The sequence below is a fragment of the Aspergillus stella-maris genome, assembly GCF_047715825.1.
Source record: "Aspergillus stella-maris strain CBS 113639 unplaced genomic scaffold BDV14scaffold_33, whole genome shotgun sequence".
In the NCBI taxonomy this organism is placed as follows: Eukaryota; Fungi; Ascomycota; class Eurotiomycetes; order Eurotiales; family Aspergillaceae; genus Aspergillus; species Aspergillus stella-maris.
This window is the reverse complement of record NW_027396827.1, coordinates 280,041-293,026: the sequence shown is the minus strand read 5'-3', so window position 1 is coordinate 293,026 and position 12,986 is coordinate 280,041. Positions and strand designations below refer to the sequence as shown.

The 12,986-nt window shown below is 52.9% G+C and overlaps 7 protein-coding genes across 7 annotated transcripts; 3 read left to right on the top strand and 4 right to left on the bottom strand.

The window, feature by feature from the left end:
* Positions 1–263: 263 nt before the first annotated feature.
* On the bottom strand, positions 264–2,052 carry BDV14DRAFT_175032 (membrane insertase OXA1). The gene is made up of 3 exons (XM_073768997.1): positions 1,952–2,052; positions 1,157–1,900; positions 264–1,097 (listed from the first exon to the last, which is right to left on the bottom strand). Exons 1-3 carry the CDS (start codon positions 2,024–2,026, stop codon positions 441–443), a joined length of 1,476 nt encoding a protein of 491 aa, XP_073627410.1. The 5' UTR covers positions 2,027–2,052; the 3' UTR covers positions 264–440.
* A 158-nt stretch (positions 2,053–2,210) lies between these two features.
* BDV14DRAFT_175031 (TOM13-domain-containing protein) lies at positions 2,211–3,151 on the bottom strand. Its single transcript, XM_073768996.1, has 2 exons — positions 2,560–3,151; positions 2,211–2,497 (listed from the first exon to the last, which is right to left on the bottom strand). Exons 1-2 carry the CDS (start codon positions 2,839–2,841, stop codon positions 2,444–2,446), a joined length of 336 nt encoding a protein of 111 aa, XP_073627409.1. The 5' UTR covers positions 2,842–3,151; the 3' UTR covers positions 2,211–2,443.
* Positions 3,152–3,432: 281 nt separating this feature from the next.
* On the top strand, positions 3,433–6,096 carry BDV14DRAFT_190315 (P-loop containing nucleoside triphosphate hydrolase protein; the record flags this gene model as incomplete). Its single annotated transcript, XM_073771319.1, has 4 exons — positions 3,433–3,501; positions 3,549–3,874; positions 3,922–4,624; positions 5,167–6,096. The coding sequence occupies 4 exons, from the start codon at positions 3,433–3,435 to the stop codon at positions 6,094–6,096; spliced, it is 2,028 nt and encodes a 675-aa protein (XP_073627408.1).
* Positions 6,097–6,272: 176 nt separating this feature from the next.
* On the bottom strand, positions 6,273–8,129 carry BDV14DRAFT_77562 (uncharacterized protein). The gene has a single exon (XM_073777494.1). It carries the CDS (start codon positions 7,696–7,698, stop codon positions 6,448–6,450), a length of 1,251 nt encoding a protein of 416 aa, XP_073627407.1. The 5' UTR covers positions 7,699–8,129; the 3' UTR covers positions 6,273–6,447.
* A 1-nt stretch (position 8,130) lies between these two features.
* BDV14DRAFT_77563 (COG2 family protein) lies at positions 8,131–9,404 on the top strand. Its single transcript, XM_073777495.1, has 2 exons — positions 8,131–8,358; positions 8,437–9,404. The coding sequence occupies exons 1-2, from the start codon at positions 8,344–8,346 to the stop codon at positions 9,301–9,303; spliced, it is 882 nt and encodes a 293-aa protein (XP_073627406.1). The 5' UTR covers positions 8,131–8,343; the 3' UTR covers positions 9,304–9,404.
* Positions 9,296–10,474, bottom strand: BDV14DRAFT_175023 (mitochondrial 54S ribosomal protein uL1m). The gene is made up of 3 exons (XM_073768995.1): positions 10,180–10,474; positions 9,562–10,126; positions 9,296–9,511 (listed from the first exon to the last, which is right to left on the bottom strand). Exons 1-3 carry the CDS (start codon positions 10,440–10,442, stop codon positions 9,416–9,418), a joined length of 924 nt encoding a protein of 307 aa, XP_073627405.1. The 5' UTR covers positions 10,443–10,474; the 3' UTR covers positions 9,296–9,415.
* Positions 10,475–10,600: 126 nt separating this feature from the next.
* Positions 10,601–12,984, top strand: BDV14DRAFT_77551 (glutamate--tRNA ligase GUS1). The gene is made up of 2 exons (XM_073777493.1): positions 10,601–10,912; positions 10,970–12,984. Exons 1-2 carry the CDS (start codon positions 10,655–10,657, stop codon positions 12,845–12,847), a joined length of 2,136 nt encoding a protein of 711 aa, XP_073627404.1. The 5' UTR covers positions 10,601–10,654; the 3' UTR covers positions 12,848–12,984.
* The last annotated feature ends 2 nt before the right edge of the window (positions 12,985–12,986 follow it).

Genomic DNA, 12,986 nt, shown 5'->3' with positions numbered 1-12,986 from the left:
AGATACAGAAAGTCCAGCCCTAATTGAAGCGAAAAGGAAGACAGGGCTCAGCACGCAGGAATCTAGACAGTCTGAGTATTTTTTGATACTTGCAGTCTATACTGGGCAGGTCCAGTACTATAAGGGAGGAAATAAATCAATTGTTCTACTGCCCCCTTGCCCTAACGGGTCCTGGCTGTATACAGATGACTGTTGACATTAGGCCAAAGACATGTTATCTATAGTCTGAGAAGGGCGGCTGTGGCATCGGTTGTGTGCGTTTACAGGTATAGAATGTGGAATTATTTCTGCGAGAGGAAGGAAGAGATATCTATCTATTATTAACACAAAATCCGAATAGATGGAATAAACGGCTAAATACATGGCGCAAGATATAAGACATGAGAAAAGCGGGAAATGGGGAAATGGGGAAACGGCAAAGGAAAAGCGAGAACACTGCTTTATCGTGTGTTCTTGTTGATCGCCGACTTGGCCTGAGCACGCTGTTTCTCCTGTTCCCTCAGATACTCTTGCCGCCTGGCATGGTTACGCTCTTCCCGCTTCCAGTCCTCTTCCTCCCTGCGGCGCTTCTCGTAGTCAGCGGCCAGTCTGCGGTCTTTGTCGCTGAGCCTAGGCGGGGCAGCGGGTGTGCCGTCCGGGTTGGTCGCGGGGCCCTTGCCGCGCATCTCGTCCATCTTCTTCTGAGCCTCTTTGCCGATTTCTCTTCCGGTCTTCTTGATGCTGTTCATGGCCTGGTCGATGACACTAACTTTCTGGCGCTCGACATCTGCGGGGGACCTGGCGGGCGTCTCAGGCATCTTGGCTTTCTCACGTGCAATAAAGTCATTGAGCATGCGAATTTTAGTGCCTTCGTTTGGTTGGTCTGGGGAGCTGGGTTTCCGGGGCTCGAACTGGGTCATGCCGACCATTTTGCGGAAGGAGGTGCTGCGGAATAGATGCGCTTGACCAAGACCGAGGACACCGGTGGTGAGGAAATATAATTGGAGCGCGGCAGGCTGGGAGACGATGAATAGGATTGAGAAGAGTGGCAAGCCGTACCACATTGACCTGCGAAGAGCTGGTGACGCATTTGCCATGGGTCCGACCTCGCCTCCTTTCTACGTACAGAGATAGATCAGCGATATGCGAATACGCAGCAGGTTAAGATAGAACAAACCCTTAGAGTGAAATGCATAACCACAGCAGCGGCGAGTGGAAGGATGAAATACGGGTCTGTTGCTGTGAAGTCGGTGATCCAGGCAAACTGCTCCTGAGACAATGCCGGAACAGGCAAACTGCACATGCCTCTGACCAGGCGGAAAACACCGTAACCGAGAGGAAATTGAACGAGCATCGGAGCGAAGACCCATCTCTGTCGAAGACCGAGGTCATTATTTATCTTTGCCAACTCCGCTTTGGCCTGTGCCATTTCCATTTGGTTCTGAACCCGCATGGCGGCGAACATCCTAAGACGCACAGGTTGAAGGATAGGAGCGCTGTTGGCAGCTCTGGCACCTTGATCTGCAGATTTGATAAAGAGCGGGAGCATTAGGGCGCGGGCAACGAAACCCGCAGCAACAATACTTGCGACCCAGGGCAGGCCACTGTAAATGTGCACATGTTCCACCATCCATTCCATAAAGGCCGTCGGACCCCACCCGTAGTCGAGTCCCATGTCTTTCAGGTATCCAGTGTGTTCCGGTATACTGTTGATATCAATTTTGGAAGGTTCCCATTCTGTTGACTGCGCCGAAGTCTCCGGCACAAATTCGCTAGAGGTGGAAGAGGAAGTCGAATTGAAGCGAGCGGAACCAAAAACAATCGAGGGAATCGAAGCCTTCCACGCTGTCTGTCCGCCGAGGATTCTGCTGCCTCGCTGCACGGGTTGAATTCGTGAAATCTGCGGTCCAAACGAGGACATCTGCTAGGATCAGCAAGAGACAAATGGACACATTAGAGAGCTGACACGAACCGATCGACTTGACCGTGCAAATGCAGCAAATTGCCGCTGGGCAATGCGCCCTGTGATACTGGGGCCTGCCAGCATTGTAAAGTGTAGGCGATCCAAGTCGGGGACGGGGAAGAGCGAATCGCGGAGACTTGAATTGTTGCACTTTTCTGCCAAGCCTAGATTCTGCCGGGCGGTCGACGGACGAGACTCGGCAATCGTATGAGGATGAGTAGTTGTCTAGAACAATGCTTTTGTCTACTGAGCTATCTCTAAGTTGCTGTTCATGGTTTGAATTGTTTAATGGTTGCTCCGTTGCCAAACGCCGTCAAACCAGGTGCTTGCTGCCTGCTTGGGTCTATGTATATACATGCAAATATCACTCCAGGTGCATCCCATTGAGCAGGCATATAAGACCAAATCTGAGAATATCGAACATGCATAAGAACCAAGTAAACTATCTATTATTCCTCCCCTTTCATGTAGTCATCGCACCCGAAAATTCCGCGATAGAGTCTATAATCCAAGACCAGCAGCTACTGGCCGCGACCGCCGATAGGTAGGGAATATCTAGAAGTGTATGATTAGTTCAGGTTTCATAAACACCATATACAGCTCTCAAAGCCACATACCTTTGTTCCGGACCACCCCAGCCTAAACGCTGCTTCATGTGCAAATAGCTCACCAAACCCCAGCATCAAGCCGTTCACGAATGGAAGAACCAGGTTGATCGCCGCGCCGCGGACAATGCTCCAAATTGTTACCGAGGGCTTATACAGAATCATAGGGGAGTCTGAAGATGTTGAGCCGGAGTCATGGTTGGCATCGTAGTTTTCCGAGTCAGAGGGGATCGTTAAACCAGACTCGTATAGCGCTGGGGTTGAGTTGGAGACGGAGGCCTCGTTTGAAGCCATGATTGCGAGAACGGAACTGTCAGGGGTGAATGGACGTCGCGTCGAGCTTCAAAAGACGCTATAGCGTGAGAGAACCTAACTATTGGACTGCGAAAGGTTGCGCGGAGTACCTGAGGTCAAGCTCGTTATGCCTGGACCTCGAACAAGCTCATGGGACCGCGATGATCTGCGCGAGGAGGGATTATGTAAGCTAATACTTTCAAGACCTCCAAACGACCACTGATGGAGCTCTGAAATGCCTTTATAAACTAAAGCTTTAGGCTTCGCTCCCCAATGTCATGTCCAGAGCTGCTTTTTCACCAACGATAGGTCAACGTTACAGCATACTTTGTATGGTTGGAGAATCCATATTTTGTTCCTGAGGCAGTACGGAACATGTTTCCTCCGGATGACCAATAGGCAGCAGTGACGTACTGTTGCTGGTCTTTCATTGTCGATGAGGCTGGAATTCAAAAGAACATCAACACTGACAGCTCCTACTTTCATTAGCTCCATCTTCCGCGCTTATCTGGCCTTCTACTCCTATATCCACCTTTGAAGCTGAATAAGACGCATCTCCCTCAATTGTCAAACACTGACATCTATAACACCATGAACCCCGCCGATCACGATGAGGTCGTCTCGCAATTCTGCGCTATGACCAGGGCGCGCCCAGAAGAGGTAGCTATCCTTTGCACAGTTTCAAGCTCATACTAACTTCTCTCAAGGCGCAAGGGTATCTAGCGACCAACGGCTGGGATCTTGAAGCAGCAGTCACCGAATTCTTCGCAGAACAAGACGAGACCGCGGGGTCGGCCGAAGCAACAGGCCAACCGTCAGCTGAATCCTCATCATCTACGCCCAGAGAATCATCCTCCTCTCGCAGACAGCCCTCGAAAAAGTTCGCTACGCTCGGTGACCTTACAACTGGCGCGGGGGATAGCTCCGACGATGACGATGAGAATCACGACTTCTTCACCGGCGGCGAGAAATCCGGACTCGCCGTACAGAACCCAGACGACCTCAAAAAGAAGATCATTGAGAAGGCCAGAAAGTACGTATCTGCTATATTCTTGTGATGCAAATTCTAACTTCTTGCAGGACCCAGCTTCCCGCATCCGATGACAACGAACCTAGACGGAACAACTTTACGGGATCTGCTCGTACACTAGGTGGCGATGACACACCAAGCCGAGTAATCGACGCTCCGAGTGGGCCTTCTCAACCGCAAGTCCCGCGTCGCGTGCGCAGGACACTACACTTTTGGGCGGATGGTTTCTCCGTGGATGACGGTGACCTCTACCGGTCCGATGACCCTCAAAACTCCGAGATTCTCAACAGTATCCGACAGGGCCGCGCACCGCTCTCTATCATGAATGCACAACATGGTCAGGATGTGGATGTCGAGATAAAGCAGCATGAAGAGAAGTATGTCAGGCCTAAGCCCAAGTACAAGCCTTTTGCGGGCCAGGGACAGCGACTGGGTAGTCCCACCCCTGGTGTCAGGGCCCCTGCTCCTGCGGAGCCAACACCTGCTCCTGCCAGCGCCGAACCCCCAAAGACGAATGTGGATGAATCACAGCCTGCTGTAACGCTGCAAGTCCGTCTAGGCGATGGAACTCGTCTTACCTCCCGGTTTAACCTGACCCAAACGATTGGCGACGTCTATGACTTTGTGACCGCTGCTAGCCCTCAAAGCCAAAGTCGCCCCTGGGTACTCTTGACGACATTCCCTAGCAAAGAGCTAACCGACAAAGCAGCCGTGCTAGGCGACCTAGCGGAATTCAAGCGTGGAGGAGTCGTAGTACAAAAATGGCAATAAAGTACGGCAACGCAAATCTAACCGGCGCGAAACCGGTTTGCGCAACAGCTACCACCATATCCTGATTTGGACATGCCATGGACAAATTATGAATAAACCTACTAGATAGTGGCGATCTAAAGAATGAGAATCATGCCGTATCACGAAGATGCCTTTTAGATGTTTTCTTTCCGTAAATGATCTCCGATTGATAAGCAGCTCCGCGGAATGACGCAGAAGCCGATTTACTTCCTGCAACACCGAGACCGGCTTCCCCAACTTTTCTTCCTACACCCTTCTCAACCCCAAATCAACGCCCAAATTCAGCAGAACATGCCTCTAGAAGGAGTCAAGAATATTGTCCTGGTACGTCTGAGCTTCTCAAACTACCCCTCCCACAGTATCGCCGCAGAGAAAAAAATCCCAACCCCTCCATGTCTTATCGATAACAGTCGCCCCAGACCGACCCCTCCCTCGCACTGGCGATTATGTACAGCCATAAGACATTCACATTGATACAAAAGCTAATTACACACAATGAATAGATCCTCTCCGGAAAAGGCGGCGTCGGCAAATCCTCCGTAACCCTCCAGTTAGCCCTCGCCCTCTCGCTACAAGGCAAATCCGTCGGAATCCTCGATATCGACCTTACAGGCCCATCAATCCCACGCCTCGTCGGTCTCGAGGGCGCAAAGATCACGCAGAGTCCGAATGGATGGGTTCCTGTTCCTGTGCATGGGGCGCAGAATCGATCACAAACAAACGACGACAATGCGAATGGCACACAATCACAGAGCGGCAGAGGAACCCTCCGCTGCATGTCGCTAGGCTTCCTCCTCCGCGACCGCAGCGATGCTGTCATCTGGCGCGGACCCAAGAAAACAGCTATGATTCGGCAGTTTTTAACAGATGTATACTGGGGCGAGACGGACTACTTGCTAATCGATACACCACCCGGCACAAGCGACGAGCATATCGCGCTCGCCGAGGAACTACTAAAGATTGCGACGACGAATCCCAGCGACGGTAGCGGTCTCCCCCGTCTCACGGGGGCAGTCCTCGTAACAACACCCCAAGCAATCGCGACATCGGACGTACGCAAGGAAGTCAACTTCTGCGTGAAGACGAATATCCCCTCCCTGGGAGTGATTGAGAATATGTCTGGTTATACGTGCCCCTGCTGCGGGGAGGTGAGTAATTTGTTTTCGAGTGGTGGTGGCGAGGTTATGGCTAGTGAGATGGGGGTGAGGTTCCTAGGGAAGGTGCCGGTTGATGTACAGTTTGGGGCGCTGGTTGAGGGGAGGAATAAAGGGGATGCTGATGAGGGGAGTGAGGATGGGGATGAGGCAGATGGTGAGAGGCAGGTTGAGGAGGCTGTTGATGAACGACCACTTGTGGAGCGGTATCGGGAGTGTTGGTCGTATGGGAGGTTTGAAGGGTTTGCGAGGACATTGATTAGGGAGATTGAAGGGTGATGGGCTTCCATGGAAGTGGAAAAGTTGGTTTGACGTTTTAAATATATAGCATTGCGTTTGGATACCTGGCTAGATGGAAACATTGTTTCTAGATCTCCATGACAACATCATTAAAGCTCGTTTACAGAATATGAAATCCGCAGGACATGGTAGACAGGGATATAGAAACACTCAGTATATGTTCAGATTCACGCACACAAATCAGTTATAGACGGATGGTATAAAACTCATTATTCATTCAGGTAGAGTGGCCCGACCAGCTTTTTGAAGATCAAGCTCAACTTAGATGGTATCGTAGTCGTATATTCAAGTCGTCAAAGGGACATATATATCCATGATCTGTCCAAGTCATCAAGCAGTCTGCTCATTCAGATTCTGCCGCTCAAGCATAGCCCTTAATCGACTCTCGGCCGTCTGCTGTTCCGATCCACAGCTATCACTCCAAGCGGCTTGTTTCAGCCAGCGGAAGAGCGATTGTACATCGGATGGCTTGCTAGGGTCTGACCACCGGCCGTTGGTTTCCGCATCCGTGTTTGCCACCTGCGGTAATTGGTCGTTTAGATGCTCTTTCAGATTCCCGTTTGCCTGGGCGTCTAGGAGGATCTCTGAGACGAGCGCTGGCGTGAGGATATTCTGCACCCGCTCGTCGTCGGCTGGTTCCGTCGTCGCTAGCAAGGCTCGTCCACCGGCTTTGGGCTTGGAGGCGAATTCTCGAGTTGTTGGGCTGGGAAGAGGATCAATACCCTGTTCGTCACCGTGTTGCTCGGATCGATCACTATCACTTGCATGGGCAGCCTGTTGTGGCGCGGAGATGGGAGGAAGAAGTGCGTCAAAGAAGGTATAGCTTGAGAAAGGATGGTCTCGGCCATCACCATTGTCATCATCATAGATGACTACATTCTCGCCAGAGTATCTTTCCTGTACGGAGTTGGCCTCTTCGACAGGTAAAAGACCACCGGGCGGCGCTCTGATCTCGCCGAGCGGCGCAATATGGCTGCCATATTCATTAGCAAGACTCAGCTTGCTCCGACCACAGATCTCCCCGATGGAGTCGAGCGTGCCGCGAATATTTGGCTCTATAGCCCGCAGTATACCGTCGATGCTGAACTCTTCATCGGAAGGTAGTTGGGGCTCTTTTCGCCGTTTCTGGTCTGAATTCGATGGGGAGGAACCCCCGAAAAGAAATGACCGCCCTGTAGGCATTTTTGGTGAAGCCGAGTTATCATCGGCACCACCCGAGTAGGACCTGACGAGAACAGGCTGCGAAGCTAAGCTCGACGACTTGCCGCTGGTGGCTGCAGGTGCTTGGCGCGTCTTCCAGGACCAGGGCTTGAAGGAGCTGCCGTTGAGATGGCGTAACGCGGAGATTCGATAAGCAAGCGTAGACTCATCTAGAGTAGAAGATGCAGGGTCATAGCGGCAGGGTTTCACCTCCTGCGACTGTAAAGAGGAGGACGGGCTAGCAGTCTCGTTCACAGGATGGTGGGAGGCCGAGGCAGAAGAAGAGGGCTGGGTCGACCACCTTTGACGCGTGGAGGTAGAAGAGGGTGGTCGCAATGCATCAAGGTGGGAGGACAGCCTGTCGGACGGCGTCTGATTCATTTTCAAGGTTGAGACAGGCGAGGTCGTGTCGACAAGGCAGCCAGTCACTATCGGAATGCGTCTGTAGTTCCAGCGCGAAGGCGTCTCCAGCGACTGTACCGAACTGCTGGTGACGCAGGGAAAGGCACGATCGGGACGCGACAACGGCCACGATGGGCTTAGAGACCCCGCTTATTAGGTAGAAAGAGTGTTAGACCACAGGATGTACAGACACGTAGGGCGCATTGCATGGAGGCACACGGCGGAGTCGGACAGGCTGGCAGGCAAGGATAAGCATAACGGCAGTGCCAGTGACACCTGATTGATGGCGGGAGGATGCAGGAGTCAGGAAATGGACGAGCACGAGAATGAGCTGGCAGAGAAGGGGCGCCAATCCATATTACTCAGGAGGTTGTTCTTAGTGCTCTTGCGTTTACTCCGCAGCATGATCATTGTTGATCTCCTGGTTAGCGCATTCAGGTCCAGACCGAGATTCCTCCAGCGTTCCACTCCGCACCGCACTTCCCCTCCGGCAACTGACAACTGCCAACTTTCTATACTGAGACACCGACTCTTCCCCAGTTCCAGTCCACAGTTCGCATGCAGCCCCCGTTGCCTCCGTCGCTCGCCCGACATCCTGCTGACTCCTAGCTGACGACGGCCAACATGAACAAATTTCGTGTATGCAAGCCCATCTGTCATTTCGCTCCCCATCCCCGCCGATTGGCCTCCAACTGACCTCGATTTGAATCCTTCCAGTTTGGCGACTCTGACGATTCTGCCTCCGACTTGGACGATGACACGTCGGGCCTCCCCTTTCCGGAACCTCTATCCCGCGCGTCGTTCCTCTCGCCGGACTTCAACCCAGCGACTTACCTCTCCTCCTTGACCAATCGGCACCAGAGCCTTGAAGACTTGCGCCAGGAATTGCGCGACTTGGATCAATTGCTTAGTCGGGAATTGTTGGATCTGGTGAATGAAAACTACCAGGATTTCCTCTCACTTGGGACGGCCTTGCAGGGGGGTGAGGAGAAGGTCGAGCAAGTTCGCGTTGGGCTGCTCGCGTTCCAGCGGGATGTACAGACAATCCGGGACAAAGTTGAGGCAAGACAGATGGAAGTTGCGGGACTGCTGAACCAAAAGAAGAAGTTGAGAGCCGACGCAAATATTGGGCGCGCGCTGCTGGACTTCGCAGATCGGGTCGAGGAGCTAGAGATGAGATTGATGATTGGAGAGCAAGCGGCGCAAGAGAAGTCTACGGAGCTGTCTGAGTCTGGGTCTGATTTTCTCGAGAGTGACGAGGACGAGGACGAGGCAGAGGATGAGGATGACGGCCAGAGTGTCTCCCTGAAGCGACTCGAGCACCATTTGCAGAAATACGTCTACCTGACGAGGCTATCGTCACGAGTTGGCGAAGACCACCCGTTCCTACAAGCACAACAGCCGCGCATGTCGAAGATCCGTTCGGCCCTGCTTTTAGACTTGAAGAAGGCGCTTGAGCAGGCCAAACAGACAAAGCAGGCGGGTGAGAAGCGAGACACTAAAACGCTGGCCGTTTTGCGTCTGTACAAACTCATGGGAGAAGATACAAGTGCGGTGTCCGCGCTGAAAGACCTGACTATATAGAGTTGTGATCATCATTGCATAGCGCCGGCGTTGAGAGTATATGCTTGAACCATTGATATTATAATACACCGTATTCCCTAATGAAACAGATTCTATACAAAAAGGTATGATACTAAAAGCGGCCTCTCATGAGAGCAGGGTCCACAGAGTTCTCAGAAGTGAAGTCACCAGTAAGACTGAAGCCGGGGCCGTGGGTTGAGCTCAAAACCTGGAATCAATCAGTAACAGCTGGGCAGCGACGGCAAACGGAGGACTTACCACTTCGTAGATTTGTTTCGTGATTCGATCACTGAGGCCGATGGCATCCTTCTTGACTTGATCAATAGTGGCGCGAAGGTTATCCCGCAGCTGCTCTGGAGTGAATCCCAGCTGCCCGATGGGGAGTCGAATGACAGCGTCACGTTCCCGGTATATCGTACCCCCCCGCAACATCTCAACACGAGCGGCGACATCTTCAACAACTGTACCGTGCTTCGCGCTGGGCATCAGACCCCTAGGACCGAGGATCCTTCCTAGTGCAGCCTTGTTCAAAGCTGGCATACTGTCCGGGTGGGCGAGACACCGATCAAACTCGATCTTGCCAGCCTTGACGGCGTCGAAAACCTCCTGCTCTCCTACGAGCACGGCTCCTGCTGCAAGAGCACTCTGCGCGATTTTCGAGCCGGACGGACAAATAACGCAAATTCGTGATTCGGTGTGTACGGCGTGAGGCAATCGGAGCATGTTACGGATAACTGGGCCGTCTCTTTGAGTCTTCAATCGGATGTGAATTTCGTATTTGGTGGATTCTGGAATGCGGCCGACTTCGAAGGCCCTAATGTATCTATAATGGCTTGTTAGAAGGCACGTTGAGAATGGAGTTCCCTTGCTCCTTACCTCATGGCATCGCATAGCGCGAACTGTTCGATGTCCTTGAGATCTTTTTGCTGGAACGCCTTGGGCCCCTTCCTGCCTTTGGTCGTGGCGGCCTTATTCCGTCTATGCGCGGCCATGGCCATCGCGTTCTGCTGGTTGATTCGTCGAACCTGTTGATGTCCTGAGAGGGCCGGGGCTGTCATTGACCCTTGTCGGAAGGAAGGACGACATATTGACAGCATTGACTTTGCCCCGGTGGGCATCAGCGAGCTGAATGAGGACATGATTTTGGCCCGGAATGGATGCGAGTCTGCCGTTCGTGATCTGCTAACAATTGTTTTGCGGCGAAGCTTTGCGCTGGCCGGAGACAGACGGAAGAATGTTGTTCCGGTCCGGGCCTTTTCTTTTGAGTCAACCCTCCGCAAACACCCCGCCATCATCCCACGATTATTCTTCAAGGCTTGATTTTGCTGGAAATTGTGAGATTTTTTCCAAGATGTCTCAGTTTCAGCTCACTCTGGCCACCAAGGCCAACCAGGCTGCTTTGCTGCCTATCCTTCTCATCGCAACTTCCGTGAACGAGGCTCGGCCCACCCCGATCATCGCCGTCAACTATGAGGACGTTGCGACCCTCGAGCGCGGCGACAAGGCTATCGTCGAGTTTGTCGGTGCCAGCGGTCCTGTCTATGGGGCCAAGGCTCTGGACGAGCTCCGCAGCACTTTCCCTTTCCTGAACAGCAAGGAAGAGAAGCTGGTAATTCGCCCTGTAGTTCTAGAACAAAACTCCAATAGCAAAACTAACGTTCTATAGGAGAACGAATGGCTTTCCGAGCTCGAGGCTCTTACCGCGCTCGACTTCAAGACTATCGACCCTAAGCTCCAGAAGCTCAACAACCACCTCCTTCTCCGCTCCTTCATCGTCGGCTACGCCCTGTCCACCGCCGATATTGCCCTCTGGGGTGCCCTTCGCGGAAACCGTGTCGCCATCGGTGCCATTCGCAAGGGCACACTGGTCAACTTGACTCGCTGGTTCAACTTCTTGGAGGAGCTCTGCCCATGGGCTATCGCTGCTCTCGAGGCTCTGAATGCTTCCGCCAAGGAGAAGAGAGCTGCTAAGGTCAAGGAAGGTGCCAACTACGATGTTGCCCTTTTGAACACCGACAAGGGTGTCGTTACTCGATTCCCTCCCGAGCCCTCTGGTTACCTTCACATTGGTCACGCCAAGGCCGCTCTCCTGAACGACTACTTCGCCCACGAGAAGTACAAGGGTACCCTTCTCGTCCGTTTCGACGACACCAACCCCTCGAACGAGAAGCAGGAGTTCCAGGATGCTATCCTTGAGGATCTTGCTCTCATGGGCATCAAGCCCGACAGGACGAGTTACAGCAGTGACTACTTCAAGGAGCTGCACCAGTACGCCGTCCAGATCATCAAGGACGGCAATGCCTACGCAGACGACACCGACCAGGACACTATGCGTGACCAGCGTATGAAGGGAGAGCCCAGCAAGCGCCGTGATGCCCCTGTTGAGGAGAACTTGGCTCATTTTGAGGAAATGGCCAAGGGTACCGAGGAGGGCGCTCGCTGGTGTCTCCGGGCTAAGATGTCTGTCGACAACCCCAACAAGGCCATGCGTGACCCTGTTATCTACCGCTGCAATTCCTCCCCCCACCACCGCACCGGAACCAACTTCAAGGCTTATCCTACCTACGACTTCTGCTGCCCGATCATTGACTCCTTGGAGGGCGTTACCCACGCTCTTAGAACCATCGAGTACCGTGACCGCAACCCCCAGTACCAGTGGTTCCTGGACGCCCTCAAGCTCCGCAACGTCCAAATCTGGGACTTTGCCCGCATGAACTTCATCCGTACCCTGCTTTCCAAGCGTAAGCTCACCAAGCTCGTCGAGCAGGGCGTCGTCGACGGCTGGTCCGACCCCCGTTTCCCCACCATCCGCGGTATTCGCCGCCGTGGTATGACTATCCCCGCTCTGCGCGAGTTCATCCTCAAGCAGGGACCCAGCCGCAACATTGTCAACCTCGACTGGACCCTCTTCTGGGCCACCAACAAGAAGTACATTGACCCCGTTGCCCCCCGCCACACCGCCGTCCTCAAGAAGAACCTCGTTAAGGCAACCCTCAAGGGCGGCCCCGAGACCCCCTACACCCAGGACAAGCCCAAGCACAACAAGAACGCCGAAATTGGCACCAAGAAGGTCACCTTCAGCAGCAACATCCTCTTCGACCAGGAAGACGCCAAGAGCTTCAAGCAGGATGAGGAAATCACCCTCATGGCCTGGGGCAACGCCTTTGTCCGCAAGAGTGTCACTGACGCTGAAGGCAACGTGACCGAGCTCGAGCTCGACCTTAACGAGCAGGGTGACTTCAAGAAGACCGAGAAGAAGGTCACCTGGCTCTCTGCTGACCAGGATCTCGTCGACGTTGAGCTCGTCGACTTTGACTACCTCCTTAACAAGGACTCCATGCAGGAGGAGGACAAGCTCGAGGATGTCCTCAATTCCAAGACTGAGTTCCGTGAGGATGCTGTTGCCGACAGCAATGTCGCTCAGCTTAAGGAAGGTGATATCATTCAGTTTGAGCGTAAGGGATTTTACCGTGTCGACAAGGTCTCCGCTCCTGGAAAGCCTGCTGTTCTGTTCAACATTCCTTCTGGTAAGACTGGTAAATAGATGACTAGTTTGACGGTTGATAATGGTTTATGAGATGGATGAGTAGACGAAAATATTGCAGATACATATACCAAAATATAAGACATATACGAGGACCAGTATCAAGTTTTGATTTACCTCTATAGATATTCGTTGTTCT

Coding starts and splice junctions, on each gene's coding strand:
- BDV14DRAFT_77562 (XM_073777494.1), bottom strand. CDS start 7,698: ATGAATCAGACGCCGTCCGACAGGCTGTCCTCCCACCTTGATGCATTG.
- BDV14DRAFT_175031 (XM_073768996.1), bottom strand. CDS start 2,841: ATGGCTTCAAACGAGGCCTCCGTCTCCAACTCAACCCCAGCGCTATAC. Junction 2,498..2,559: donor TGGGGTGGTCCGGAACAAAG/GTATGTGGCTTT, acceptor ATACACTTCTAG/ATATTCCCTACCTATCGGCG.
- BDV14DRAFT_77551 (XM_073777493.1), top strand. CDS start 10,655: ATGTCTCAGTTTCAGCTCACTCTGGCCACCAAGGCCAACCAGGCTGCT. Junction 10,913..10,969: donor ACAGCAAGGAAGAGAAGCTG/GTAATTCGCCCT, acceptor AACGTTCTATAG/GAGAACGAATGGCTTTCCGA.
- BDV14DRAFT_175032 (XM_073768997.1), bottom strand. CDS start 2,026: ATGCTGGCAGGCCCCAGTATCACAGGGCGCATTGCCCAGCGGCAATTT. Junction 1,901..1,951: donor TTGCACGGTCAAGTCGATCG/GTTCGTGTCAGC, acceptor TGATCCTAGCAG/ATGTCCTCGTTTGGACCGCA. Junction 1,098..1,156: donor TTATGCATTTCACTCTAAGG/GTTTGTTCTATC, acceptor CTCTGTACGTAG/AAAGGAGGCGAGGTCGGACC.
- BDV14DRAFT_175023 (XM_073768995.1), bottom strand. CDS start 10,442: ATGTCCTCATTCAGCTCGCTGATGCCCACCGGGGCAAAGTCAATGCTG. Junction 10,127..10,179: donor GCGCTATGCGATGCCATGAG/GTAAGGAGCAAG, acceptor AAGCCATTATAG/ATACATTAGGGCCTTCGAAG. Junction 9,512..9,561: donor CGAAACAAATCTACGAAGTG/GTAAGTCCTCCG, acceptor GATTGATTCCAG/GTTTTGAGCTCAACCCACGG.